The sequence below is a fragment of the Bactrocera tryoni genome, chromosome 2 (assembly GCF_016617805.1).
Source record: "Bactrocera tryoni isolate S06 chromosome 2, CSIRO_BtryS06_freeze2, whole genome shotgun sequence".
In the NCBI taxonomy this organism is placed as follows: domain Eukaryota; kingdom Metazoa; phylum Arthropoda; class Insecta; order Diptera; family Tephritidae; genus Bactrocera; species Bactrocera tryoni.
In genome coordinates this window covers 82,832,506-82,858,426 of record NC_052500.1, presented here as the reverse complement: position 1 = coordinate 82,858,426, position 25,921 = coordinate 82,832,506, and the positions used below count along the sequence as shown (strand labels likewise).

Here is a 25,921-nt window from a genome sequence, read left to right as displayed (position 1 = left end):
AAAAAAAATGACGGAAGGTGTACGACTCGAAAATTAATAAGAATATTTATTGAATTTACCGCTCATCTTTACAGTTACGAACAAGTTCTCAATGCAATGCTCACCGTTAAGGCGTCGACTTTGTCAGTTGTAAGTGTGATTTTTATTCGCAAAAACAATTATTAAAACTGTGATTTTCATTTAATTTTTTATCACGTTTTAATGCCTTTTTATTACATTCACAGCTTTTTTTCCTTCTTAATTTTGCCTTTTCGACCTCACGTTTTATGCTAATTATATCCCGTATTCGCTAATTTTACTATAAAAACCGTTAATCAGCTGTGTTCTTTTTAGAATGAGTCAAACAGAAAGCAAAGAATAAAAAGTCGAGTAATAATTTGTTTCTAAACCAAAACTAGATCTGATTTCTTTTATTTAGGCATTCATTAATATTAAACGCATTCCAGGCTAAAACGGAGGATGCACTAGTTACCACACTTTCTGGTACAGGATTCCAAGATATTAGAATTATCTCATCATCTTTGGTGATCCCCGTGGTTCACTTTTTTTAGTTGACGTTTAGCGTGTAACGAATCCGACAGCGTTCTCTGAAAGTATGACAACTAACAAGTCAATCAAAAAACCCCGGTAGATCAATGTTGACACATTTTTTTTGCCAAAATTCGTTTTTTTACCCAACATATTCAAGTGTGATACACTGATTATAGCGACCCTCGAACTTTTCGATGCCATTTTTGTAGTTCGATTTGTCTTTCGCTTCAAAATGGGCCTCAGTTTTGGCGATCACCTCTTCAATCGATGAAAATTCATTCCCAGCTTTGGTGCGGGTTCTTCGAGTATAGTCCACTCAGATGACTGTCGATTGGACTTTGAAGTAAAATGATGGAGCCATATTTCACATATTGACGCATAAAGTCGGGCTTATTACGTTCGAAAATCGATCCGTTTCAGGTGATAGAAACAATAGTTAGGTGACCAAAACTTTTATACTCTATAGCAGCATGTTGGAAGAGTAAAAAAAGAACTCGATATTTGTAACGAGATTTAACTCCTTTACTTTCAACGAGACGATTGGTGATTGATAACTGTTTAATAGATGTCCCTCTCAGATTTTCTCCAAATCTAAGCTTTTGCTTTAACAAAGTGTCAAATTCCACCAGAGCAACTGGAAAATCACAATTTTAGAATTATCTTAATTTCTACACACTTTAAAATAACAGTACTTTTATTAGCAAAACTCCACCAACCACTTGCCAATTACAGTTAGATTTACGCGCATGCGCAGGAGCCAATTACTTCGCAGCTTAATGGATGCTTGCATTTGTGCAACTTTTCTGCAAATGTCTAAGCCACACAGGCATCTAGTTAGAAAGAAAAGCAAAAACAATAGCAAACCAAAATGAATTATGTGGAAATGCCGCCAGTGATTGACAATCAGCAAGTTTGGCTATGTGTGTGTGTGCACTTTAAGGAATTTATATGTTTTGCATTAATGACTTTAGCACATTTCTTTTCTAACTACACAACTTTTACACACACACACACACACACACAAACACTCAAAGGCGACACACATTCTAATTGAATTCACTCGCAAGCAAGCGCTGCCGACTGACCGGTTATTGCTAAATGCCTGGCATTGGCATTCAACTTGATTGGCTCTGCAACCTGTTGCAAGTTTCGTTTGGCTTCGCCAATGCATTCACTTGCTACCACACAACTGACGTTGAGCAGGTTCAATGACTTCAAATAATCGGCTGCTTGGCTGACGGATGGACTAGTCTGGAAAGTGTTCGCAGCTGCTGCAGCAGCTACAACAACACTATTGCAAAATCTCTAACAGACACTTTGTTGCAGTGCATAGAACGGCTAGGCGCTGCATAGCTGGCAAATGTTTGTTTCGCTTCCTAGAGCTTCAACAGTTGTTGCCTTGACGAGGCAGAAGAAATGCATCACTGCGGCATAGAAATTCATGGTCGAGGAATCTTTGGATTGTTAGAAGCATGAGAGGTGTTTGGAACAAGTAATTTCTGCGCATGTTACCTCCCCATATTATCGTTTAAGTATCATTTTTCGGTGAAAACCATCTGATCAAATTTGATTCGGACTGTAGGTCCATGAAACCATTTAAAACGGTCCTGTATCTGAGGATCTCAACATATCTATCGGCTCAACACTGTTTGGTTAACGTTTTTGGTATGTATATTGTATATATATATTTTGCAAAAACGACGTCGAGTAGAGGTGACTCCGTAGCTGAGTACCCTACATTCATCAAGAATATTATTAATGGCAACAACTCCTGCATGATTTCAACATCATAGAAACAGTTTAAGAATCTAGCGAATGGTGCCAAAAATCGCAAAAACTACGTCAAGTTCGGTCAAATATCAAGGTGCTCGATGTCTTTGATTATCGTGTCGTATTTCACCCTGAATTTCTTTCACAGGGCCAAACGGCCAATCAGGAATACTACTTGGCTATTTTGAGACGTCTACGTGAAGCAAATCGTCGTAAACGAACGAATTTATGGAGAGAAAATCCATTGATTTTTCACCACCTTAATGGCCCGTAACACTTTAGCAGGACTGTGACTAACTTTTTGGCCAACACTTTAATGAAAACTATTGTTTAGCCACCCTATTGGATATATTTAGCTCCCCGTGACTTTTTTCTGAAGCCGAAAAATATGGGAACGTGCGCTGATTCCATTAAAAGTAATTTTTATAAAGGTCATCCCAGCCGAGGCTTATAACAATTGGCTAATCGTTGGCATTCTTATGTTGACACAGAAGGTCTGTCCCCGTCAAACCAAATGATATACATATACATGGATAAGACACATATTTATACCAAATGAGAAAAAAATGAGTCGCAGTATCATTGAGGTATAGATAATATAAAACAAATTTTTAAAGGGTGATCCATATCGAGGTTCCCTACTTTTTTAAAGAAAAAACACGGAAACTTCAAATTTAATGGGAAATGTTTATTATCATTCGAAAGAATTATTTTACATTTATTTTTGAAGATTATTTCTTTCAATTGTCGTCTGCGGTTACGCCTCAGATGGTCCATCCGTTGAGTCCAATTCTCGATGACTCGTTAATATTTTGCTCCATGGCTTGAATCGAAGCGGGATTGTCCGCATAGACTTTAGATTTTACATATCTCCACAGGAAAAGCTCTAACGGTATGATATTATCTACTCACGGAAATGTTCTCTCAATAAATCCATTGATTGACGGTTACGTACTAATCGGCGTAATTTTTGAAGAAATTTGGATCAATACTGAACAAAAATAACATGAAAGCTTGACACGACTCACGCGTGATCTGTCTGTTTTTCCTCATTTTGCCGAACTGCATTCATGCTCTAATGCCTACGGCCGCTGCTCTCGCTGTTCAGCTCTTATGATAATAGAGCCGATTGTATGAGCGGTGTCAAACAGTGGCGAATTATATTAACAAAGAACCGATTCATATTTTATTGTATTTACATATGTATATATGTATATGGTATATGTTTATTATTCATTATACGCTTTTTAATTTATTGACTGTCACTAAGCTCATTTTGATGTATTCTCATATAGAAAGTTGTTATTATTGTTATAGCTTTGCTTATTCTATTGTAATTTTAAAAACAAACAATAATCATTGACGGACAAAACGTTAATTTGATTAAATTTATGCGGACTTAAACTAAATATCAATGAATGCTTTAATATATGAACATATATATGTATATGTATATGTATGCCTTTATATGGGTCTCTATGGGACTTGGCCTAATTTTGTATTAATTTTTCATAGTTGTTTATCGCGAAAAATTTCGTACCAGTATTATTACATGTGAGAAAAATTTAAAATATATTTTACCATAACTTAAGCTCGAACTTCACTTCTCTTACAGTTATGGCGCTGTAGCGTTTTAAGCATAAAATGCTGAAAACACATTATTCATAAAATTTTAAAATGGCTAAATGGAGCTCAAAGCTGGATAAGAATTCAAATCGTTAAAAAAATTAGTTTATTGTCGACAATTTATTTTTTAAGCTTCGAGGCTCCACTTCTGCAGTCGTTGTTTTTTAAGTGTAATTTTCGTAAATATTGGGTCGTTTACTAAGTGGTTTCATTTGATGACAACAGCTGATCTTATTGAGTTTTTTCTCAGCCAATTTCATTCATAACGGCTTTACCGTTATTTAGTGATGCACGCAAACAGAAGGAGACTTAATTGATCAATATAAAAGGTGTAGTGTTTCACCAGCATAATGCGAGACCTCATACAAGTTTGGTGACTCGCCAAAAGATTTTGCAGCTTGAATGGGTTTTCCTAACACATCCATCATATTCTTCAGATGTGGCACCTTCGGACTATAACCTTTTTTGGTTTCTGCAAAATTTTTTGAATGGGAGAACTTGTATTTCAAATCAGGACATAAAAAACCACTTGGACCAGTTTTTTACTTGCACGGATCAACAATTTTATGAGTGTGGAATCAATCTCTTGCCCGAAAGATGGTATTTAACTTTTTAAATTTTTTCCGCAATAAAAAAATCGTATGTAAATTGTTTAAGTTTACCACTTACGCGTTTATTGCCGAGTTTACAACAGCGTCAGTGGTTCTTCCGTTTCGCTGTTTGCCACCAATTGGAGGTTACAAGTATTGCCAAGTCCTTCTCCACATAGTCTTTTCAACGGAGTGGAGGTCTGCTTCTTCCTCTGCTTCCTCCGACGGGTACTGCGTCGAATACTCTCCGAACCGAAGTGTTTTCATCCATTTGGACGACATGACCAAGCCAGCGTAGCCGCTGTCCTTAATTCGCTGAACTATGTCAATGTATATCTCGTTCAACTGCGGTATTCGCCGTTGCCAATGCGCAAAAGACCATAAATTCTCCGCAGAACCTTTCTCTCGAAAACTTGTAACGTCGACTCATCAGATGATGTCATTGTCCATGTCTCTGCTCCATATAGCAGGTCGGGAATGACGAGGAACTTGTAAAGTTTGGTGTTTGTTCGCCGAGAGGGGACCTACTTGAAATTTAAGGCTGTCATTGTTGTTGGTTTTAATGCTGGAGCTTTTGGTTTTGCTCAACCTCACTTTACACAGCCGTACTAGTCTTGCAGGGATACTAAATTCAGACATAGCGGCAAAAAGGCAGCTTCTTTTCGTGCTGTCAAAAGCAGCAGTTTGAAATCGACGAAGAGGTGGTGTGTGTGGATTCTTTTTACACGGGTCTGTTCCAAGATTTGGGGCATGGTGAATATCTGGTCAGTTGTTGATTTGTCAAGCCTAAAGCCATAATGATAAGGTCCACGATGTTGAGGAGGCTTATGCTACGGTAGTTGGCGCAGATTGTGGGGTCTCCCTGTTTGTGGATTGGGCAAGGCACACTTAAATTCCAATCGGTGGGCATGCTTGCGTCAGACCATATTCTACAAAGAAGCTGATTGCCATCGCCGCCTTATTTGAAGAGCTCGGCCGGCAATTCATCGACCCCGCGCTTTGTTGTTCTTCAGACGGCTGATTGCTATTCGAACTTCTTCATGATCGGGCAATGGAACGTCCGCTTCGTCGTCATAGATTGGGGAATCGGGTTCACCATCTCCTCACGCTATGCTTTTATTGCTATTCAGCAAATGAAAAGTGTTTCCTCCATAATTTCAGTATGCTCAGTGCACCAGTCATTAGATGACTTCTGGTTGTTCTACAAGAATATGTTTCGATCTTGATATCTTAAAATTTCGCTAAAAAACAAATTAATTAGTGAACAAGGCAATATTTTTCCTAAAATATTCTACAGATAATTTCCAAGTCAGTTACTTCAAACTTAAAAATATTTTCTATTGGGTACTTAGACGGTTTTAACCTCAAAAACATGTTCATAGGAAATATTCAGGAAAATAGAATGGGTTCAGAAAATTTTTTTTGAATAATTTAGTATTTAAAGTGACGATTTAAATAGTTAACGAGGTTGTATTTTCACTTTTGGTGGCCGACAAAAAGCCGATAATGGAGCCGGTAGTTTTAAATATCTGAAAAATAAAATTTGGCTTGTAATATTCAAATATTTTTATTACTTTCTATGTACAACCGTCCGAACTTACCCACACTAATAAGCTGTGATCGACAATGAAGAGAAATCCCGTTAAATTGGTGGCACGTTGAGCGCGCATCAGTGGCAAAAGTAGCAAACGCCTGATGGATGGAGGCGCACGCTCCCAGGGAAACGCCAAATAAATACGATCAGAAACCGCTTCGCTCTGCAACAAAAATATATTCACTACTTTTTAAGCAAACCAGGTATACTAATCCAAAGACTAACCACATTTTTAATTTTTTCGCCACTAAAACAATAAATGCACAATTGGAAAGTGATGGTGACCAGTCCAACAGCTATCACCGGCAGCCCAGATATGTCACCCAGATTGATAAGATTATAAGCGCTAAAGCAGAGTTTCAAATAGCTAACGGAGATTTCGATGAACACAATGGGCGCGTAGAGTTCATCAAATTCCGCTGATAACTCGATGATGCGGCGATGGTAGTGCAAAGTTCGTGTGATTCTGCTATGCAAGCTGGCGTAGTCTTCTGCGCTGGTCATGGCCGCGCCCACAGTTTCCACGGCACGCTGCAGCGCGCGAAAGTGTGCGGAAATATTGAAGATGAACCAACAAAACAATGAATCCATGGCGGCGATGGCGTGCACGGCGTAGATTATGAAGGAGATGCACCAAATGTAGGAGACGGTGTAAAAGAAGGGATGACCGGTGTCGAAAGGAAAGCTGAGAAGTAGATGATTATAAAAAGGGAAAGTAACAATAAACAGAAAATTCAACTAATTATTTCACCAAAATACATTTTTTCTCAAAGTTTTCACCACATTCTCACTTACGCTGCATCGAAGGGCAGTATGAAGATTGTATGTTCATTGAAACACCAGCTATATAGTAAAATGACGGCAGGCACTGTACAATACAGGGTGCCTGTTGACATGCAGCAACTGTAGTAAACACGTGCGATGCGCTGTTGCCAGTCATTTTCATGCTTCCATTCCTTTCCCTCTTTGACATTCGCTGAAAATTCAGTTTCTTTAAAATTACTCCATTTTTTCAGTTTATCACTCTGTACCTTCAGCCGCCAGCATATCTAAACTACGTATAAGTTTAATAAAGCGTCTTCCCTTCGCCACAAACATGCCACTCTTGATCACAGAGAGCACGCCTTGCAGAAATACCGTTAACACTCGGATCGCCTTATCCTGCTCGCTGGTGTAAATGTAGAAACCCATGAGGAGCGTAATAATTGCGGTAGCCAGGGTCCAGCTGTAGTATCTACAGGGTGCGCTGGCAATGCGCTGATCTCGTTGCGCCCACAAATCAATGCCGACTACGCGAAAGCTAAAATGTTGTATTCGCAGATATTCGTACATTTTGGTTTGTACTTAACGGAATGCGTGGTATTTAGATATTCGATTGCTTTTATATGAGTGGAAAATTATAACATATAGTAGATATGTTCAATCCTTGTCATATGTAACCAATCATACGTCACAGTTAATAATGTTGTTTGGGCGCTCATTACGTCTAGACGCCCAGTTGTTTGATGTAGAAGTGTATAATTTCAATCATAAGGTATAGATTTTCTAGTGTTGTTTTGACGCTTACGTAAAAGACACCAAATTAGTCGTAGAGGAAGTCAATGTACCGTTAAAATACAGCTTTGTACTAGAATGTATTTTGGTACATAATAAAAGGCACACGGTGAACCAAAATCCTTTACATTTCTACTTTTCACAAGTGAAGAAACAAAATATAACTGTTTATTTGTTTTGAAAGTAAAGAGATTTGGATTTGTCCTTATATTGGGTAGTCGAAAAAGTCTTTTCGTATTTCTAATCAAACTTTAACTTATTTTTTTGTATTTATAATTAACTTTAATGAACCAAATATGTACCACTTTTTGCCATTTTTTCGATAGAGACATTATTCCATCAGTGTAAAACTTTTCTGGCTTCTCGGCGAAAAACTGAGACAAGTAATTTTCACAGGCTTCTCTTAAAGCCAACTTTACTCCATTAAGGAAGAACGCATTAACCGAAATAAATGGTAGTCCGATGGTGCAAGGTCAGGGCTATATGGTGGATGCATCAAAACTTCCCAGCCAAGCTCTGCTCATTTTTGCCGAGTCATCAAATATGTTTGTGGTCCAGCGAAGTCTTGATGGAAAACGAAGCCCTTTCTGTTGATCAGCTCAGGCATTGTTTTTCGATTGCTTGCTTCAATCTCATCAGTTGTTGAGAGTAAAATGTAGAATCAATCGTTTGACTAAGCTGGAGTAGCTCATAGAGGATGATTCTTTTCCAATACCACCAAAACTCAGCATAACCTTTCGAGGCGTCAATCCTGGCATTGAGCTTCACCAAGCTTGGATCTTGATCTTTTTCATACATGTTTGTCGTATTTTCGCCTCCCGTTACCTTTCGCTTCAGATGTGGATTTCATTTCGTTTCATCAAAGAATCGCAGATGTTAGTTAATTCGGTCCATTAAATTTTTCACAGACAATTCATGTGGTACCCAAGCATCGAGCTTCTTTTTGTATCCAGCCTTTTTTAAATGGTTCAAAACCGTTTGATGATGAATGTTAAATTCCTTAGCGATGTTATGGCTGCTTATGAGACGGTCCTGGTCAATCTTTTTCATAATTTCATTTTAACGATAGGTCGAAATTTCCAGAACGGAAGCGAGCAAATCTTTGTTGTGCTGCACGAACTAATACAATATCGTCTTCGTAAACTTCACAAATTTCATTGGTGACTTGCGTGGTATACTTCTCTTTTTTATACAAAAATTTCAAAATAAAGCGAATTTCTACATTATTTTCACTCACAATGTGATTGGTAGCACTGGAGATATACTTCTGCAACGACATCTATTGACAAAATACGAAAAGACTGCTTCGACCAATATCAAGTAAATTTTTTTTTATCCTGCTTTGGTGTAAACCGTACTCCAGTGATGGCGCTATATATAGGCCGAAAGGAATGTTAGTTAGAAGCAAGGTCTAAGTTAGAAGGAAGATGAAGCGAAAATAACGAGCCGCTGTTTTCTAAATAGTTTTAAACCAGTCATATGACAGTAAGAACGAGCGCTGTCATTTTGGAAAATGATTGATTTGTATCTAGTTGCGGGTTTCGGTCACTTTTGGGCAATCGTTTGCTTCAATTTGATAAGTTGTTGTCAGTAGCGTTCCCCACTAATGGTTTCATCTGGTTTAGGAGTTTATAATGCAGCACGCCCATTTGATGCTACCAAATACAGAGCTATGCATTGGTTTCATGGATATTTGGCTTTCGCTTTGATTTGACTGATTGACCGGGTTTCACATACATGAATGAAGTAAGTAATGAATTCATTGTAATCATATTTATTGTTTAAAGCAGCATTTCTGATTTACAAAATCGACTGATTTTCAAAGATCTTGGCCTCAAATCATATGAGCGCCAATTTTCGTGCTCTTGAATGTATACCATTGCCTTTAAGGGACACTCGAAGATTCTCGATCTCTTTTTCTGTTTGGCAACAATCTTCATCGGTGTTTCCCATCTTTAAACTTTTTTGGTCCTCCAGGACAGGATGATCCTCCTCTTCTAAACCAAAATTACTTCTTTTAAATCGTGCAAATTATTTTCCTTACTTTTGCTCCGCTAGAACACGTTCACCATAAACTTCCAGCGAAATACGATGATATTCGGCTATGGTTTTCTTCATATACAAGTAAAGAAGAAAAACTCTATACAAATGCACCTTTTCAGGCAAAAAGTTGAACATATTTGAGTGAAAAAATTATTGTTATTTACGCTTCAAATGATTGACATACATATACTGAGAAAGATCCACTACTCCAGTAGCTTTCTAAGGCATGTTCTAAATATTGGTTGCCACGAAATTAGTTAAAGACCCAATATGCTAAGAATAACTTATTTGCTTTCGATGGAGAATTCTAGAAATGCTATGAATTGGTATTTATTATTGCTTCTACTGTCTTCTCTCAGACAAAACGATTTATAACAAGAGATTGAATATCTGGCACAAAAATTCAGGATATATTCTTCCATGCGCAATCGCTTTAATCGCACTGCAAATACCTTTCTTTTGTGTCTTAAGCAACCAAAAAACTCCGCCCTATAATCTTGATTGCAGATCCTATCTTTAATTCCAGAACATTCTGCACCGTTTATTAAATGTATAATATATAATTTTCATAAAAACTGGAATTATATTCAAAAGTTTTTGTTCAAGTTGTTGTTGCATGCGAATTACACCTCCTTTTCTTTCAGTGCAAATAACATGGCAGTGAATGAGCCAGCGGTTCTGAATATCTGGAGGTATAACCAAAATTTAGTTATTTTCAGGAATTTTCGCTGTTTTCGTTGTAACTTACCCAAACAAGTAGACTACGATTGGCTGTGAAGAAGTAGCCGGTCAAGACTAAAACACGCTGCGAGCGAATAAATGGGATAAGTAACAGACGGCAATGCTTCGGTGGCAGGTTCTGCCATGGTATGAGCAAGTAAATATTTTCAGAGAGTTCGTCACACTAAGAATTTTCGTTAAGGGACTTAAACAAACTGATAGTTCTATAACAACGATGTAGTTACCTCATTTTGCACTTTCTCACCGCCAAAGCAATAAATCATCAATTGAAGTACAATAGACGACAACAGAAGACACATGAAGGGCACATTCGCCGGGTCAGATAAGTAGGTTAATTGATAAGCAAGAAAACAAATTGGCAAGCTTGAAGACGTGACCTCCAAGAATATGATTGGTGCATAGACAGCATCAAGCTCCAAAGCCAAGTCGATAATTTCGCGATGATAATTGATGAGCGAGACGAAATCACGATGAAAATTCGGATCATCGACGTGCAATTGCAAAAGCTGCTCCAACTTCAGACGCATGATTTGCAGATGTGCCGAAATATTGTAGACGAACCAACCGAACAGACCATCCACAACGGTTATGGTGTTCGCACAGAGTTGCACGAGCAAAACGGTGAGTATAGTGGTTAAAATGTAGTAGAAGGGTAAAGTATAGTCGTAAGGAAAGCTATATGGAAAAGAAGGAGAAAGAGATGGTTGCGTTAAAGTATCCTTACTCTGTTAAGTTAGGGAGTAAACTCACATGCCCGGCAGGGGAAGTGTCAAAACAACTTCATTATACCATATATAGTAGAAGAGTAGTTTGAAGATGGGCAAAAGCACACAAATGTTGACTGTCAGCTGACACGAGATGCTGTAGGCCGTTGTGATCGGCAGCACCGGACGATTCGTGGTATTCCATAACTCACGCTCGAATTTGTTGCCTACAGGAGAGCAATCATAAAAGAAAGTAAAATATATGTGACCTGGTCTACGAAAAGGGGGCTTAGGTGTCAAAAAAAGGAGAACAATTAATGAGATAACGAGAAACTGACGATTATTTTTAACAGCTTTTCCCAGAAAACTAGTTTTCGCACGTTAGCCCCGTTTTCGTAGACCAGGTCACATATGAAGATTTCTTCATTATAATATTACTTCTGAATGATTACATGCAGGAACGAAGATTTTTTATGTATTTACCTTTCAATGCCAGTCGTTCTAGCGCCTCGTTTAAGCGCAAAAAACGTTTTCGACGCGCAAGAAAGATAACATTTTTGCTCGATGTAGTAAAAAGTTGTACATTTATTGTCATGGCGGCAACTATTTTGTCCACATCTGCGAAGTTTTCCATTGCGTAGCTATAAAGTGCTACAGCCCATATTATAACCCCAATCATTTGAATAAAATAACGTGCAGGATGACTGAAAATACCCTTGGAACCACTTAGCCCAATACTGATGCCCAGTCGTTCGGAGGCTAAATTTGATATTTTTATTAATTTAAACTAACTCGGCAAGAAAATTTTAAAATTTTCAGTTCCTTGACTTACCACCAACTATCGGCTTTATATCCTTCAAAAGCGTTGTGTGCATTATATGAGGAAATTGACGGTACTAATTCTTTAGTCGACGGCAATTTAATTATGCCTTTATATACGAAAAAGTTTAAGCAGATGATTTTCTGTCCCAACAATTATCACTGAAAGTTAGAAATATTAATTACAGTCTAACGTAGGTGTGTTAATTGCTCTTCGAAAGTGCAATTAAAAAGGGTGTACGCGACAAGCTTATTACCTTATTCACCATAATAGTGTTCCCAAAAAAAAGTCGATGGAAATTTCGAAGTGCTACTGGCTTGGTTGTGATTGAACTATAAGCATTCCAAAATGTATCCTATAGAGATTCAAAAGTAAAGTTTTCGAGAAACTAATAACAAGACATTCATATAAAAAAAATTCTGTCCATACCTGTTTGTTTGCTTTCCATTTCTCCCTTTTGTTTAACTTTCCCATCTATAAACAAATCATGTCATGATATCAAAAGCTGGAATTGTTAACCTCCTGCATTGAAAATAGGAAGTAAATTTTTCTCAAAATTAAAATATAAAATTATGGAAGTTTTAGGAAGTAATAACTTTATACCAAAAATGTGCCTTTTCTACCTTTGCTAGATATTTGGCCGTGTTTCTATTTCCATGTAGTTTGTTTATGGTGAATTTTTTGAACTTCTGCTATTGAAAAAAGCAGCTGATTGGTTATCACCGACAACTTCTCTCCAATAGCAATATACGAGTATTCCAGTTTTTGATATTGCCTGAAGGTTTTCGTTTTCAGATAATTTTCGAACACACCGCGAACAGAGTTTTAGTCACATACACAACTCACTTGGCTACAGTCTGCGCCATACGGTTTCTGCGCTGTAGCTTTCAGTTTTCAAGAATAATGTAGAAGTTTTAAAAGCTTAATTAGTTAAAAGAGTTTCATGGTCATTCATGAATTTAGGTAATTTTTCATGATGTGAGTAAAATAATTAATTAATTAAACTTTCACAGGTTTTAGAAACGGAAACTCAACCTCAACTCAAACTTTCTAAACCAGAAAGTTGCAAAAACTCCAGGTATTCGATAAAACTCAAAAAATAAGTTATTCTTCTTTCGCGTTAAGCCTATGAAGCTAAAATTAATTTTTTCTCTATAGTTATCATAGAATTCTACATTTTCTACCAAGCTTCAGAGCAAGTGTATGCCGCAACAGTCTATATACGAGTCTTAATCAGGGGCGAAATATAGAGACCACTATTAATATTAAACAATTTGCACTTATGATATGCAGACGCCTGGCTGGCAGATCCTGGAGATGCAAGCCAAGTATCATTAGATGGCTGTATACCATGATTGTAAGGCCTATTGTCACCTATGGAGCGGTTGCCTGGGCCGCCAAGGCAGCGCAGTCTTCGGTGGTCCGGAGACTATCAAAGCTGCAAAAGGCTTGCCTGTGCTTCGGGGACAATGCGCACATGCCCCATGGTGGCACCGGAAATCATACTGGAGCTCACACCGCTGCATCAGGTGATAAAACAAGTAGCAAAACATACCATGCTGTTAATGTCAGCAGAGGGCTGCGGAAGAGGAAAGCTAATGTCCTCTCGGCAGATGGAGGCACTAGCGGAAAGCATACCGCTAGCCCTCCTCCCAAAGGACGGCACCACGAAGAGGATAAATTTCAAAAAGAACTTCACAGTTACTTTGGGCAGCAAGACGGAGTGGAGCGATTCCACGCTGGAAATGCTGCTGGAAGACAGTACCATCCAGTGGTACACTGACGGCTCAAAAACACCGAAAGGTGTTGGGGCAGGTATTGCGGGACCGCATACTAAGCTGTCCATACCAATGGGATTCTTCCCAAGTATCTTTCAGGCAGAAGTTTTTGCCATATGTCAGTGCGCAGAAGTCAACCTCCGCCGCAACTATCGCAACCAGCGTATAGCCATTCTCAGCGATAGTCAAGCGGCACTAAGCATATGAGACCAAATCGATTTTAGTAGAAGAATGCATAGAAAGGCTAATCCGCCTATCCTTGTGCAACCGGGTGCACCTAATCTGGGTGCCAGGTCATAAAAGAAAAAAGGGAATTAGAGGGCCGACGATCTGGCCCGCTCTGCGGCAGCGTCCAAGATGTTGGGACCAGAACCATGTATGCGATAGGATCCCACACTCTTAAGGAGCTGCTCCGCTGCTGCTTCTAGGGGGGTACAACCTCTCCAGGTTCAAATAACTAATTAACCTCCCTCGTGACAAATTCCGCCTCCTCATCGCGATCTACACAGGGCACTGCAAACTCAGGAAGCACTTGTCCAACATGGGCATAGTCTCCTGTGATAACTGCCGGTTCTGCGACCTGGAACAGGAAACACCAGTACACCTAATTCTGGAATGTACAGCAATCTGCAGAAGAAGGCTTAAGGTCCTGGTTTCTGTATACATTAGCAGGGATCACATCACCTCAGTAGCGCCCGGCAAACTCCTGGAACTATTCAGGCTGCTGGAACTTTGGGAAGACATGTGATATAGGAGAGGGCACAATAGACCCTAGGTTGCGGTGTATTAACTCATTAATAATCTATCTATCTAATATTAAGCACAGGAATTGCTCTTATTAAGACCGTATCGTACCGTACCACAGTGTTGACTTTACTTTGTTCCAATTAAATCTAACATAATACAAAGTTATTTTGAACTCTGCCATAGTTATCGCTCGGTTAAACACACCATCGTGTTTATGGACCACTTTCATTTCTCATCAAGTCGCCGCGATTTCCGGGAATGTTGGAATCGATATTCGATACCCAGTCCCGCAGACTTGGTTAGCAAATATGTGTATGAATGGTTGCAATGTGAGAAAAATTAATTTCCATTAATTGAAAAACCCGACAACACCACCTTTGAATTCAGAATCGTTAAGATGATTGCTATATGCACCCAAGAGTATATTCTCGAATGACTTGTCTTATTTCCAGATGTGAATATGAGAATCATCGTATACTTATACAGGTTTAGCTCAAACGCCTTATCAAGGAGACGAGAGACTCACTACTAAAACCTAGAAATCACCACAGAAGAGATCATAACAACACGTAAAAAGCTAATAAGTATAGTATATAAATGTACTGTACTGGCGTCTTAATAGATTCACGGAATTTACAATTCATCCGAATAGGTTTGGTTTTTGAGTTTTTGAGACAATTTACAGCAAAGCCTTAAAGATGTATAATTTTAGAAAAATAGTCATTAGAAAGTGCTAAAGGAACCTTTAGGGACGAAAGTCATTTAGAAGAGAAGACAAGAGACCTATTTTATAGCAAAGATATATATATAACGTTTCATACAATCAAGGTCAGGAACAACGAATTTCGCGGCAGAGAAAAGTCAACCCATAAAATGGTGTTTCCATTAAAGGTGGCTACGAAAAATTAATAAACTTCACAAACTCCACCACATTTGATAAAAAATGGAAATTATTCCTTAATAGTTTCGTGTTGTTGCAAGCACCTTAAAGCTACACAAACAGTTGGTGAGAGTTACAGAACTTTCACTCAATTTAAATATATACAAATGCATATTTTCAGGCGTTTCAACTTCTCACTGTATTGGCGTATTACAAGTACTTGCGTGTGTATATGTTGTAGCGGTAATTGTGTCATTATGTAATATTTAGATAATGATTTGTAGACAAAACAAATTGTCAACAGTTAAACGTTGGCGACGCCTCAAATCCAATGAGGCAATCAAAATAATAGAAAATTGGGCTTAAGTGGCAAAATTAAAAAGTTGGGTGTCGGCTAAATAGAGGTTGGACTTTTCAATGTTACGTTTATGGTACATATATTAAGTTCGAAGTTATGTTTTCGGCAATATGAACTATCGTGAGACCTACGTTTGAGCTGTAAACATGAAGGAAGTAGTGGAACGCATGGCTGTTATAGCAGCATATATAGTGTATATAGTGAGTATAAGGTTCTCAAAATACTATATCTATACCATAAATACATTCAATACATATATTTTTACTATATTTTTACTCAAAAATTCTAGTATGGAGTAAAAATCTTATGATTTGGTCGACCCGTGAAAATATGTCCTCTAGTCTGTAGTAATAAATTCTAATTCTTAAATTGGTATGTTGGAATACAAAATAGCTTCGGTGTTAAATATGGTTTTTTAAATTTGGCTAAAATTTCTTAGCTCTGATAATACTTTCTCGTTTACTGTAGCGCCAGCGTCCCCACTTTACTTCTATGTTTGTGCCGGAACCTTATTCAGTTATGCAATTGTCCATGCATTTTCGTCAAAACAAATCATTTCCGCTGAGTTTTTGAAAGAGTAAAGTTTGCTAAACCGCAACACCACAAAATGTTCAAGAGCGATTTGGGTATTACGGGTTATTTTCACCTACAAAAATTCACCTTCCATCGTCTCGGCATAGATATGACGACGAGAAATGCTCGCGTGACCAAAACATATTTTTTGACTCTACAAATCATAGCCTTGGCCACGATTCTAATACCAATCGCAGTTTACAGTTGGCAACACATACAGGAGATTGTCGAGGTGACCAATGCAATGGCGCCGTTTATGCAGGCTACCATATCGCTTTGGAAGATTTGGCGCGTCATTTATAGACGTAAGGAAATGGCGCAAATGGCTGAGCATATTTATCTGATATCGACTAAAGGTGACTGCTGTGAAATATTGTAATTTTTATATAGAAAACAATTGCACAATTTTTCGTAATATTGTCTTCTGATAAAGCCTCTGCGAAGGAGCTAACTCACTTGAAACAGGAGAATAATCGCGAGCGTCTAATGAACACCGCTTACTACTACTCGGTGTTGAACACTGGCATGCTCGCGCTTGCGGCCCCCGTTTTGGTGAGCTTCATTCAGTATCTGCGTCTTGGCGAATTCAGTTATATTGTGGTGCTCAAGGCCACGTAAGTACGGTTTCGGTAGTAATTTTCATAATCCACCTTCGCAACTTTTCCTCAGCTACCCGATCGATTATGCGCGTCCGCTAAACTACTTTCTGATATGGCTTTGGACCGCATTCGCCATCTATGGCGTCATTTATGGCTCAGTTTCCGTGGATAGTCTTTACTCTTGGTATATACACAACTTGGTGGGAAACTTTAAGATACTCCAGTCGAAATTGGTCACAGCCGAGTCGGCCAGCGATCTGAGTGAACGTCGCGAACTAATTTACTATTGTATTGCGTATCATCAGCGTATCATTGCGATGACCGAGCAATTGAATATTATTTATCAGCCAATCGTGTTTGTGCAATTCTCACTAAATGCTTTGCAGATCTGCTTTCTAGCCTATCAAATTGGCAGCGGTGTTGTGGACACGGTGGATTTACCATTTCTATTCTTGTTTATGATATCGGTGGGTATACAACTGATGATCTATTGCTATGGCGGTCAGCATTTGCAGAATGAGGTTAGTGACTGAGAAAATAGCTCTGATGGCAAAATCTAATTTATTCAAACATATTTTTTCTGTAAATAATAGAGCGTAAATGTTTCGAAATCCATTTATCAAACTATAAACTCGTCATCCTGGCCGAACGAACTACGTAAAGTGCTGTTAATCTCGATGATGCGCGCACAGAAACCCAGCAAACTGACTGGCATATTTTTCGACGTTGATTTGCCGCTATTTTTATGGGTACACGGAACATCTTCGGAGTTTGTTTGATTTCTTGTGATTCCCATAAATTACTTATTTCAGGTTTGGCGCACTGCTGGCTCTTATGTGACACTCTTGCGCAGCGTGGACCAGAAAACTATGTGAGAAGTCAGTGTTCAAGAGAAAGAGTCGAAAAATTTAAGTTTTTTGCTTAAGTGCTCACGAAGTTTTTATCTATTTAGCCACTGTAGAGTAAGTCGTAACGTTTAGTCCTACTTTAGTGAAAGGCGAGTACTAAGCGAGTTTTCTTACTTAAGCATTTTTTGTAGCATAAATAAAAGAGTAGTATTTCTTCCTTTCTTGAATACATAATACCTTCTGGTAAGATTTTTTACCGTATCAAATGGAAATTTTGCAGAAGCTTACAGTATTGAGTTCTTTACATCGATATATAGTTAAATTGAGAATATGGAATTTTTTAACACCAAAAATCTCATGAAAATTTAAAATTCTTTTCGAGTGAAAGTAGTGACCCCAAAATCAGATAAAAAATAATGCAGGGAATATGGCTCGCCAATATGGTCGTTGTTATCAACAATCTTCTCTGGCAAACATTTTATGGTCACCCAGTCTAAAAAACACTAAATTTTTTCCAAAAATATTTGTTTTTAATAGCGGCACCTAAGAATCTGTTCAGACTGATATCCATGAAAAAAGATAGATAAAAAACTCAAGTTATGAGTAAGTGAATTCTCACGAGAAATTTACGACTGTCTGACTAGGTCAGGTTAGGTTATACAGCCCGGCTGTCACGCCATACATAGACCTTTTGGTCCTTAGTAATCCCAAATGGAGATTCAGTGTAATTTGACGTGAAGTATTCGTTTCACAGGACATCAGCGCTTTTTGCGAACTTTAAGAGCGACTTGATGTCTAATTATGATCCTTCATCCAGTCCCTTGAACGGAGGCGTAGGAGATGTTTCAGCGTCTCTCTCATACCTATTTCTCTGTACTTGTATGCCCATCCGGCTGTGTTGCCAATAAGTTGTGACTTGTCAAGAGACAAATAGCCGTCCAGAAGTCCTTCCGAGACAGTGTGAGTAAAAAGCAGGCAAGTTTTCCTACGGGGATCTTGTACATGATTTTGGCGACTCTGCATGTACTTAAGGCATTCCAGCCCTTCGACAAACGGATCTGTCAACCATTTCGAAAATTTCATTGTTTGTCGTTTTTCTGTACTTGTTCGGTGGGGAGAGAGTGTGCGAGGTTTTGTTAGGGGCTAACGCAGGGTGTGTGGCCGGATAGGTAGTATGGGGTAAGGAAAGGACGCAGTATAGAGGATGCATGCTTTTATGTTCAGATTGTTGTTATGGTGAATATCAACAAATATGTCCTTGGCAGCGGAGCTGCTATTCGAACAGAAAGGCCTTTCTTGTCAGAGTAAATGAGATTGTGAAGATCGGAATGGTTCGTGGCTGTCTGCAGGGTTCCAACTGCGGTCCATATATTTGGAATCTCACGATGGACTCTCTGCTTGGGCAGCTTCAGTCACTCTGTAAGTGTTGTAAGTAAGTGAAATAAAACGGGAGCACAATTTTTACAAATTGTAAACATTTGGGGTTTAGGTGTGGGGTGGACATATGACAAAATGTCGTCCGCCAATTGTCCGTATGAATTGTCAGCAGAAACCTTCTCTTTTAACCTGACCTGAAACCTTCTCTTCTAAAAAAACGTGAGGGTATGTGCTATAATTTATACACCAACCTTCTGCTCATTGAGCTTTGCCCGAAGGTCCTTGTGGAAAATTCGCCTAACGTCGCCAATCTTGTAGCTGATTTTGTTGCATAGCTTTCCACTGCAACGTCGATTGGTGATAGGTGGTTTACCACACAATCAAGGCTATGTAAGACCTTAACATCATTTCACAGTCATCTAGGATACCTATGGACTTTTTTACTCTCTCCTCCACGTTGAGTATCCCCGTCAATCCTGTTGAGGCAAGTGGTATTCATGACGGGATTTTGTATCTCCTTATAAAGAGTACCATATCCCTCTCATCGACATTTAGTTCTATGTTGGCTTCTCTGACTAATAACTGTATTTTTTATCAACAATCGATTTATTCAGCTCTATCGCTGAACTGCCTATATGCTATTAGACCACCTTAAGTAGCTTCATGGTACACTTCTCCACCATTAGAAAAATTCTAGTGCCTCTAGCCTTCATTTAAACAATAATTTATCGATTATTGATATCCAATTAACTGTTTACTTACACTTTAAACGTTTGCCAACAACACGTTCAATAAATGCAGTGAGGAAATCCAACATCATCGTGTAATAGAATTTATCTGATCACCAAATGTATAAATATATATAATTAACCACAAAAGCTGGTAGAACAACATGGACATCATCACACAGACGGCAAAGGATTGATTGCAAAAGCAAAAGAACAACAACAAAACAAGTGAATGTTTAACAGCAGCGCCAACCACGGCACCAAGAAGACAGCAGAATCAGCATCGTCAGTTGCAGCAGAAGAAGTAGGAAGTGATTAAGTCCATGTTAAGGAACCCACCAAACCACTTCTCGACTACAAAGAACACAACCAACTTTAGCTGGATGGCTTAAAATATTATGTAAGAATGTTTGGCAAACATGTTATGCAACCAGGAAGAGATTCGCCGTGCAAATAAACAAATATGAAAAGTACCATAACCCTTTTCGGAAGAAAAATAACTTTGAATCAATGAAAGTTACATCATGGCTTAGGTAAAAAATGTTAGGAAGTAATTGGGAGTACGCTGATGAGCATGGTAATGTTGTGGAAATACAAATAATTGTTTAGAAAAATATCCAATATTTTTTGGCATTCAGTAGTTAATGGATACACCTTAAGATAATCATAATGATAATTCAATTTCATTGTTTCCCTTAAGCATCTTCAAAAACCACAACAGTGACAAAGATAAGCGATTTCAGAAAGTTTAGTTATTCAAAAATGAGCTTCACCTTTATTCACAAAACTTTACTCCCACTTCGAATATGACTTACCAACCTGAGGTAAAATCTATAGGTAATTGTTAACCTCCAGTTTTTTTGACTTCACATAAACAAAGAATCAATAAAGCCGTGACAAGAAAAATAAATCTGCAAGAAAGCAAAACCAACAATTCATGTGTCATTCTGCTTATAAGACACCTACATATATACATATAAATATATGTATGTAAGTATGATTGGGCATGTTAGTAAGCGGACAAGATCACTTCTTGGATGAGCTGCTGCAGCAGAGCTTTTCATTTGCGTCCGGGTCGCCCAACCAGCTGGAGGTCTTGCGCTTGCAAACGGCAACCAACCGTCTTAGCAAAACATAAAAACAGTTTCTACTTCAGACACTCGTTAGGCAATGTGCAAATTCACCAACCGTCTCTTTGTCTTCACGCTGCTGGCCGTGGGAACGCTGATGGCGCCGGTGGATGCAGCAGCCATGCGAGCCCAGCACAGAAGCGCTGCAGATCCGAAATTTTTGGACCTTCTCTCGCTGAACGAGGACAACAACAACTACGATCTGCATTACGATCAGCGACAGAAGGGCGAAGAGAATTTGCATGTGCGCATGAATGGGTTCTTTATCGAAATGCCCGATGACGGCGATAAAGATGCGAGCGACGAGTTGAAGGAACTACGTAAGTGCTGATGTACAAGTATATTACTTTCTATTGTTTCAATTTCATAAACTTTTAAAGTATATTATGCCATACTCTTTGGTGGGAGCGAAGAAATGTTTAAGCACTTGATCGAAAACAAAATAAGCACCACTCCAACACCCACCAGTTTGACCTTAAGTGAGTTTGGGCTTTTGAATGAGAACAAATTGGACGCGGAACGGCATTCCATTGGTCAGCAGGGTGAGGACCCGGAAGCAGCAACCAAACATAAGGTAGAAGGCAGAAATGCGAACCCACTTCAGGATAGCGGCTTGGTGGCTGTAAATCGGGAGCCAGAGACGAAGCGCGTGGGATTGATGTGAGTAATGTTGAGAAATGAGTCGAACAAGGAATTGAAAACTACTTGATTCTATTCGCTATAACTTGTCCTGATTATTTTTTGTAGCACAAAACAGCATTTCAACACTTTGCTGAGTTTGCTGAAACGAATGCGCCGCAACTGATCCTTGGCAACTGCTTCACATCTTCACATGAGAGTTAGTATATAAGAAAACATGCACTGAAGTTTTTATTATTCATATCGGATATATTTATAATACAAAAAGATAATGTAGCTATAAGCGAATGTAAAAGGAAAGAGCTAAAGACTGATGTATTAGTTTGTAAGCATATGTTTTGAAATAAAGGTATACTTATTACTAAGTACTTATGTGGAGGCGTTTTTGAGTAAAATTTAAAAAAATTGTAATGAGGTCTGCTGGAGCCGAACACTAGGTACCGTCGGAAATTAAAGCAATTTTCAAGACATTATTATATTAAATCTTGGACTAAGCGAATGGACTAACTAAAAAGTAACAATGAACTGAAACCTAACCGAATTGCGCGAAATATACGCAAAAGTATTTTAAATTTGTGAGAGAAATTAAAACTTTTTTCAAAAAATGATAGAATATTTTGACTAATAGAATGGACTAACTAAAAGCTAACTAATGAACCGAAGCCTCACCGAATTGAGCAAAATAAGTAAAATTTTTTATGACAGGTGCTCTCCAAAATTAAAGCATTTTCCGAAAAATTATTGACAATTTTGACTAACCGAATGGGCTAACTAAATGCTAACTAATGAAATAAAACCTAACCGAATAGAGCAAAATAAGTAAAATTTTTTATGACAGGTGCTCTCCAAAATTAAAGCATTTTCCAAAAAATTATTGACAATTTTGACTAACCGAATCGACTAACTAATTAACTGAAACCTAACCGAATTAAGAGAAATTAGTAAAATTTTATATGAGATGTACTTTTCTAAAAATTTAGTGGCTATTTTAACTAACCGAATGGGCTAACTAGAAACTAACTAATTACCTCAAACCTAACCGAATTAAGCGAAATTAGTAAAATTTTAATTAAAGCAATTTTCGAAATTTTATTGCCTGTTTTGACTAACTGAATGTACTAACACAAACTAACTGCCTCCTAACGGAAATGGTAATTTTTTGATATGAGAATACGCGAAGATATGAACTGCTTAAACTTATGATGTCTTCTAGTTAGCTCTCCTTTGCTCTGAAACTGGAAATGGTGACATTTGAGTAGTATGAAATATGGGATCTTATTTCCCATATTTCATAGCGTGTGAAACAACGGGTTCAGTCGCATATTGTGTTGTAGCACTGAATTGAACCAATATATCTAAATTTCTGTATTAGTAAGTTAACTGCATTGCAGTTGGATTCACATTCTCTACATTCTGCAATTTGTATATCAACAAAATATTGTAAAAGTTCACAAAAACTCATACAAGTACCAATGTACTACACCAAGTTCATCGTGATACTATTCAGGTTTAATTTGACGCCGTTCACGCTTTAAGTTAGCCAATGTTGCGTGATATTAATGGAGACGTTGGCGGCTGTGAGGATTGGGGTTGATTGTATGCAGTTAGCGAAAACTATAGTATTGGTTTTGTAATCTGACGTACAGGTGATGTGCAGTTAGCAGGGTCTAACCAAATACTTTGGCCTGGATAATGAAAATAAGTACGATTTGGTTCAATTATTATCATATTGCATAACATATGATTATGGTAGCATACATTAGGGCGCATTCAATTTATTAAGCGTCAATATACAGCTGTATATCTTAGTAACTTTAGAGAAAAGAAGTTATATGTATTATATAATTTGGGTACTTGGTTTTTTTAGTGAGCTTTTCCTTCCTTTTCCCTCTTTTTTCTTCATGTTATAGAGCAAAAGAAGATACTATCCCGTTTTCGTGCTAGCATGAAATAATCATTTTAGAAGAAAACTCGTAAAGATTACTTATAATTGTAGAAGAAAACTCGTAAAGATTAACTCCATATTGGAGAAACCGTTATTCTTATCATAACAATTTTTATTTTTAATCGGATTCCCTTGTTTCCGTAGCCAATCTCCAAGTGGACATCCGAAAAAAAGTGTTTAGCGGCAAAAAAAGATGTTGTTGCTAAAAATCATCTTAAATGCAGAAATAAAAAAAAAACTATTGTTGCTGTATATAAATATGCTATATATGAATATTGGTAATGATCGAAGGACTAATAAAAATTTAGATTTTTGATAAAATGGTGGCTTCCTTGCGCACTTTTTAACCCAAAAATTTTCTTTGTAAAAAGAAACTCGCAGAGTGACTTAAAAATCGAAAATATTATCAAGAACTGTACTCCTTTTATTCTAAATTTATCTAAAAAGGTGATATGAAATTTCATGTCCTGTCATTTCAGAGAAATTTTCTTAATAAACTATAAAAGCAGCGTTTCGTGAAAAACGTGTTTACAATTTTTGGTGTGGTTACACTAAGTTAATCTCCAAAACTATTTGCCAGATCAACTTCAAATTTTCTTAAAATATTCTCCAATATATATTCATTGGATATATACTATATGCTAAAAAACTAAATTTTTTGTAAATCACAAGTCAACACAACCACTTAAATGAACTCCAATTTAACTTACCCAGCCCTCGTTCACATTAAGCCAAAGTTTTCGAAACATTAAGCGCCTGAAAATATGCATTCACTTTCGTTTTACAATAACAATGTTTCATTTGCTGACTAACTTTGAAGGTCGTTTTGTTTGCCTGCGAAAACATTTTGCCATTGTTATCACAAATGCCTGTAGCACATAAGTATGTTACATGCCGATAGATGCCGTTTTGGTCTTCCCGCTATGTCTGCCACATTGTCTGGGTGTTGTGTTCTCCTTATACTTTCACACACAGTTTTTGCATAAATATACGTTTATGTGTTATCGAGAACATGCATGCCATGTATTTGTCGTATTTTTTGTGTGTGTTTACCTATCTACACTTACGTATGTATATGTATATGTGTACTTGTTTTTATGCCCGAGGGTGCTATTTTATTGCTATAAATTTTGGCAGCATGTTTTTACAGGTAAATGAATGACAACAGTTTGCAAGTTCTTGTGGCTACAAATAAACCTCGCAGTGACAGTCTGCATATGTATCTTCATACGTATCCATATATGTATCTATATACATACATACCCATTTATGAATGTGTGCTATGTGTATTTGGTGTATGTGTAAAGGCAGCTTAGTATGTTTTAATAGCATAAAATAACTTTTCAACATAAAAAGCTGGGAAAAAATAAATTAAAAGCACTTTGATGTTGAAGTTATAAGCTAGAAAAGAATTTAGTTTAATTGTTATTGGTAACTTTAATATTAAAAATAAAAAAAAACTAATAATCATAATAAAATAATACATACCTTTCAAGCAAATTTTAAATTTCAGACTTTTTATTTTTCAAAATTATAAATAATATCCTTGTATTTTCTTACTATTATTTTTTAATTTTTTTAAACTGTTTGTTTTCTAATTAAATTAAAAATTTTTTTTTTTTAATTTCCTGTATCTTTTCGTAAGCCATAATTCGATTGACAATATAACTTCGTTAGTAACCGAAATTATTATAGGCATCCAAGCTTTGAACACATCTGCTTCGAATGAGCGTTCACAGTAACCCTCATGTTTCGAGCCATAACTAATTGCCACCCTTATGCCAAGTATTTTATTCGGAGTAATTCGGAATTCAAACGGTTAGAACTTTTATTATGCACTGAGCTGCGAATAAGGGGTTGTTTAACGGCAAATAGGTGTTTATTGTATTCGGAATTGGTTGCACTCTATGCTGGCGTATATTTTCGCAAAGGATTTCATCCTTTTCGAGTTTACTACAGAAATATAATTCACAATAGAAATTCGAATTATGGCAGACGTAACCTTGAATACTTTACTAAGTATTAAAGGTTTGTGGCTGCAATTTATGAATATTATTCATTTTGTTCTTTGTTCAAATGTTGACCTTCTTCTGTTAACTTTAACAGTTTAATTTTTGAACGGAGTACTAACAGAATACATGTTAATAAAAATATGTTATGTTGTATGTTAATTATTTTAGTCTCTGTTAATGTTATTATAATATTTTCTGGTATTTCATTAACATTCTCAGCTTTTAGATTCGAAAGTTTGTTACCTTTTTTCAACAATCCAATTTCACTCTGAATCCGAAATGTAATGTAAATTATCCTTTCCTTCAGAGAGGTGTGCATTCTCTCTGGCTGTCT

General features: G+C 37.4%; 4 protein-coding genes across 4 annotated transcripts; 2 read left to right on the top strand and 2 right to left on the bottom strand.

The window, feature by feature from the left end:
• Window positions 1-5,940: 5,940 nt before the first annotated feature.
• LOC120769575 (odorant receptor 45a-like) lies at window positions 5,941-7,443 on the bottom strand. The gene is made up of 5 exons (XM_040096630.1): window positions 7,143-7,443; window positions 6,907-7,087; window positions 6,337-6,796; window positions 6,119-6,274; window positions 5,941-6,046 (listed from the first exon to the last, which is right to left on the bottom strand). Exons 1-5 carry the CDS (start codon window positions 7,441-7,443, stop codon window positions 5,969-5,971), a joined length of 1,176 nt encoding a protein of 391 aa, XP_039952564.1. The 3' UTR covers window positions 5,941-5,968.
• A 2,866-nt stretch (window positions 7,444-10,309) lies between these two features.
• On the bottom strand, window positions 10,310-12,028 carry LOC120768883 (odorant receptor 45a-like). Its single transcript, XM_040095637.1, has 6 exons — window positions 11,986-12,028; window positions 11,637-11,912; window positions 11,200-11,380; window positions 10,674-11,124; window positions 10,457-10,612; window positions 10,310-10,394 (listed from the first exon to the last, which is right to left on the bottom strand). Exons 1-6 carry the CDS (start codon window positions 12,026-12,028, stop codon window positions 10,332-10,334), a joined length of 1,170 nt encoding a protein of 389 aa, XP_039951571.1. The 3' UTR covers window positions 10,310-10,331.
• A 4,281-nt stretch (window positions 12,029-16,309) lies between these two features.
• LOC120768452 (odorant receptor 45a-like) lies at window positions 16,310-17,990 on the top strand. The gene is made up of 5 exons (XM_040095150.1): window positions 16,310-16,665; window positions 16,743-16,923; window positions 16,979-17,429; window positions 17,502-17,657; window positions 17,721-17,990. Exons 1-5 carry the CDS (start codon window positions 16,344-16,346, stop codon window positions 17,781-17,783), a joined length of 1,173 nt encoding a protein of 390 aa, XP_039951084.1. The 5' UTR covers window positions 16,310-16,343; the 3' UTR covers window positions 17,784-17,990.
• Window positions 17,991-21,031: 3,041 nt separating this feature from the next.
• LOC120769746 lies at window positions 21,032-21,917 on the top strand. Its single transcript, XM_040096902.1, has 3 exons — window positions 21,032-21,311; window positions 21,372-21,651; window positions 21,739-21,917. The coding sequence occupies exons 1-3, from the start codon at window positions 21,032-21,034 to the stop codon at window positions 21,794-21,796; spliced, it is 618 nt and encodes a 205-aa protein (XP_039952836.1). The 3' UTR covers window positions 21,797-21,917.
• The last annotated feature ends 4,004 nt before the right edge of the window (window positions 21,918-25,921 follow it).

Excerpts from the sequence above, each read along its gene's own strand:
- LOC120768452 (XM_040095150.1), top strand. The coding sequence starts at position 16,344 with ATGTTCAAGAGCGATTTGGGTATTACGGGTTATTTTCACCTACAAAAA. Across the intron at positions 16,924-16,978 it reads ATTGTGGTGCTCAAGGCCAC|CTACCCGATCGATTATGCGC; the intron begins GTAAGTACGGTT and ends ACTTTTCCTCAG. Across the intron at positions 17,658-17,720 it reads ATTTGCCGCTATTTTTATGG|GTTTGGCGCACTGCTGGCTC; the intron begins GTACACGGAACA and ends TACTTATTTCAG.
- LOC120769746 (XM_040096902.1), top strand. The coding sequence starts at position 21,032 with ATGTGCAAATTCACCAACCGTCTCTTTGTCTTCACGCTGCTGGCCGTG. Across the intron at positions 21,312-21,371 it reads CGACGAGTTGAAGGAACTAC|TATATTATGCCATACTCTTT; the intron begins GTAAGTGCTGAT and ends AAACTTTTAAAG. Across the intron at positions 21,652-21,738 it reads ACGAAGCGCGTGGGATTGAT|CACAAAACAGCATTTCAACA; the intron begins GTGAGTAATGTT and ends TATTTTTTGTAG.
- LOC120768883 (XM_040095637.1), bottom strand. The coding sequence starts at position 12,028 with ATGCACACAACGCTTTTGAAGGATATAAAGCCGATAGTTGGTG. Across the intron at positions 10,613-10,673 it reads GTGAGAAAGTGCAAAATGAG|TGTGACGAACTCTCTGAAAA; the intron begins GTAACTACATCG and ends GAAAATTCTTAG. Across the intron at positions 10,395-10,456 it reads ATCGTAGTCTACTTGTTTGG|ATATTCAGAACCGCTGGCTC; the intron begins GTAAGTTACAAC and ends TTATACCTCCAG.
- LOC120769575 (XM_040096630.1), bottom strand. The coding sequence starts at position 7,443 with ATGTACGAATATCTGCGAATACAACATTTTAGCTTTCGCGTAGTCGGC. Across the intron at positions 7,088-7,142 it reads AGATATGCTGGCGGCTGAAG|CGAATGTCAAAGAGGGAAAG; the intron begins GTACAGAGTGAT and ends CTGAATTTTCAG. Across the intron at positions 6,797-6,906 it reads ATACTGCCCTTCGATGCAGC|CTTTCCTTTCGACACCGGTC; the intron begins GTAAGTGAGAAT and ends TCTACTTCTCAG.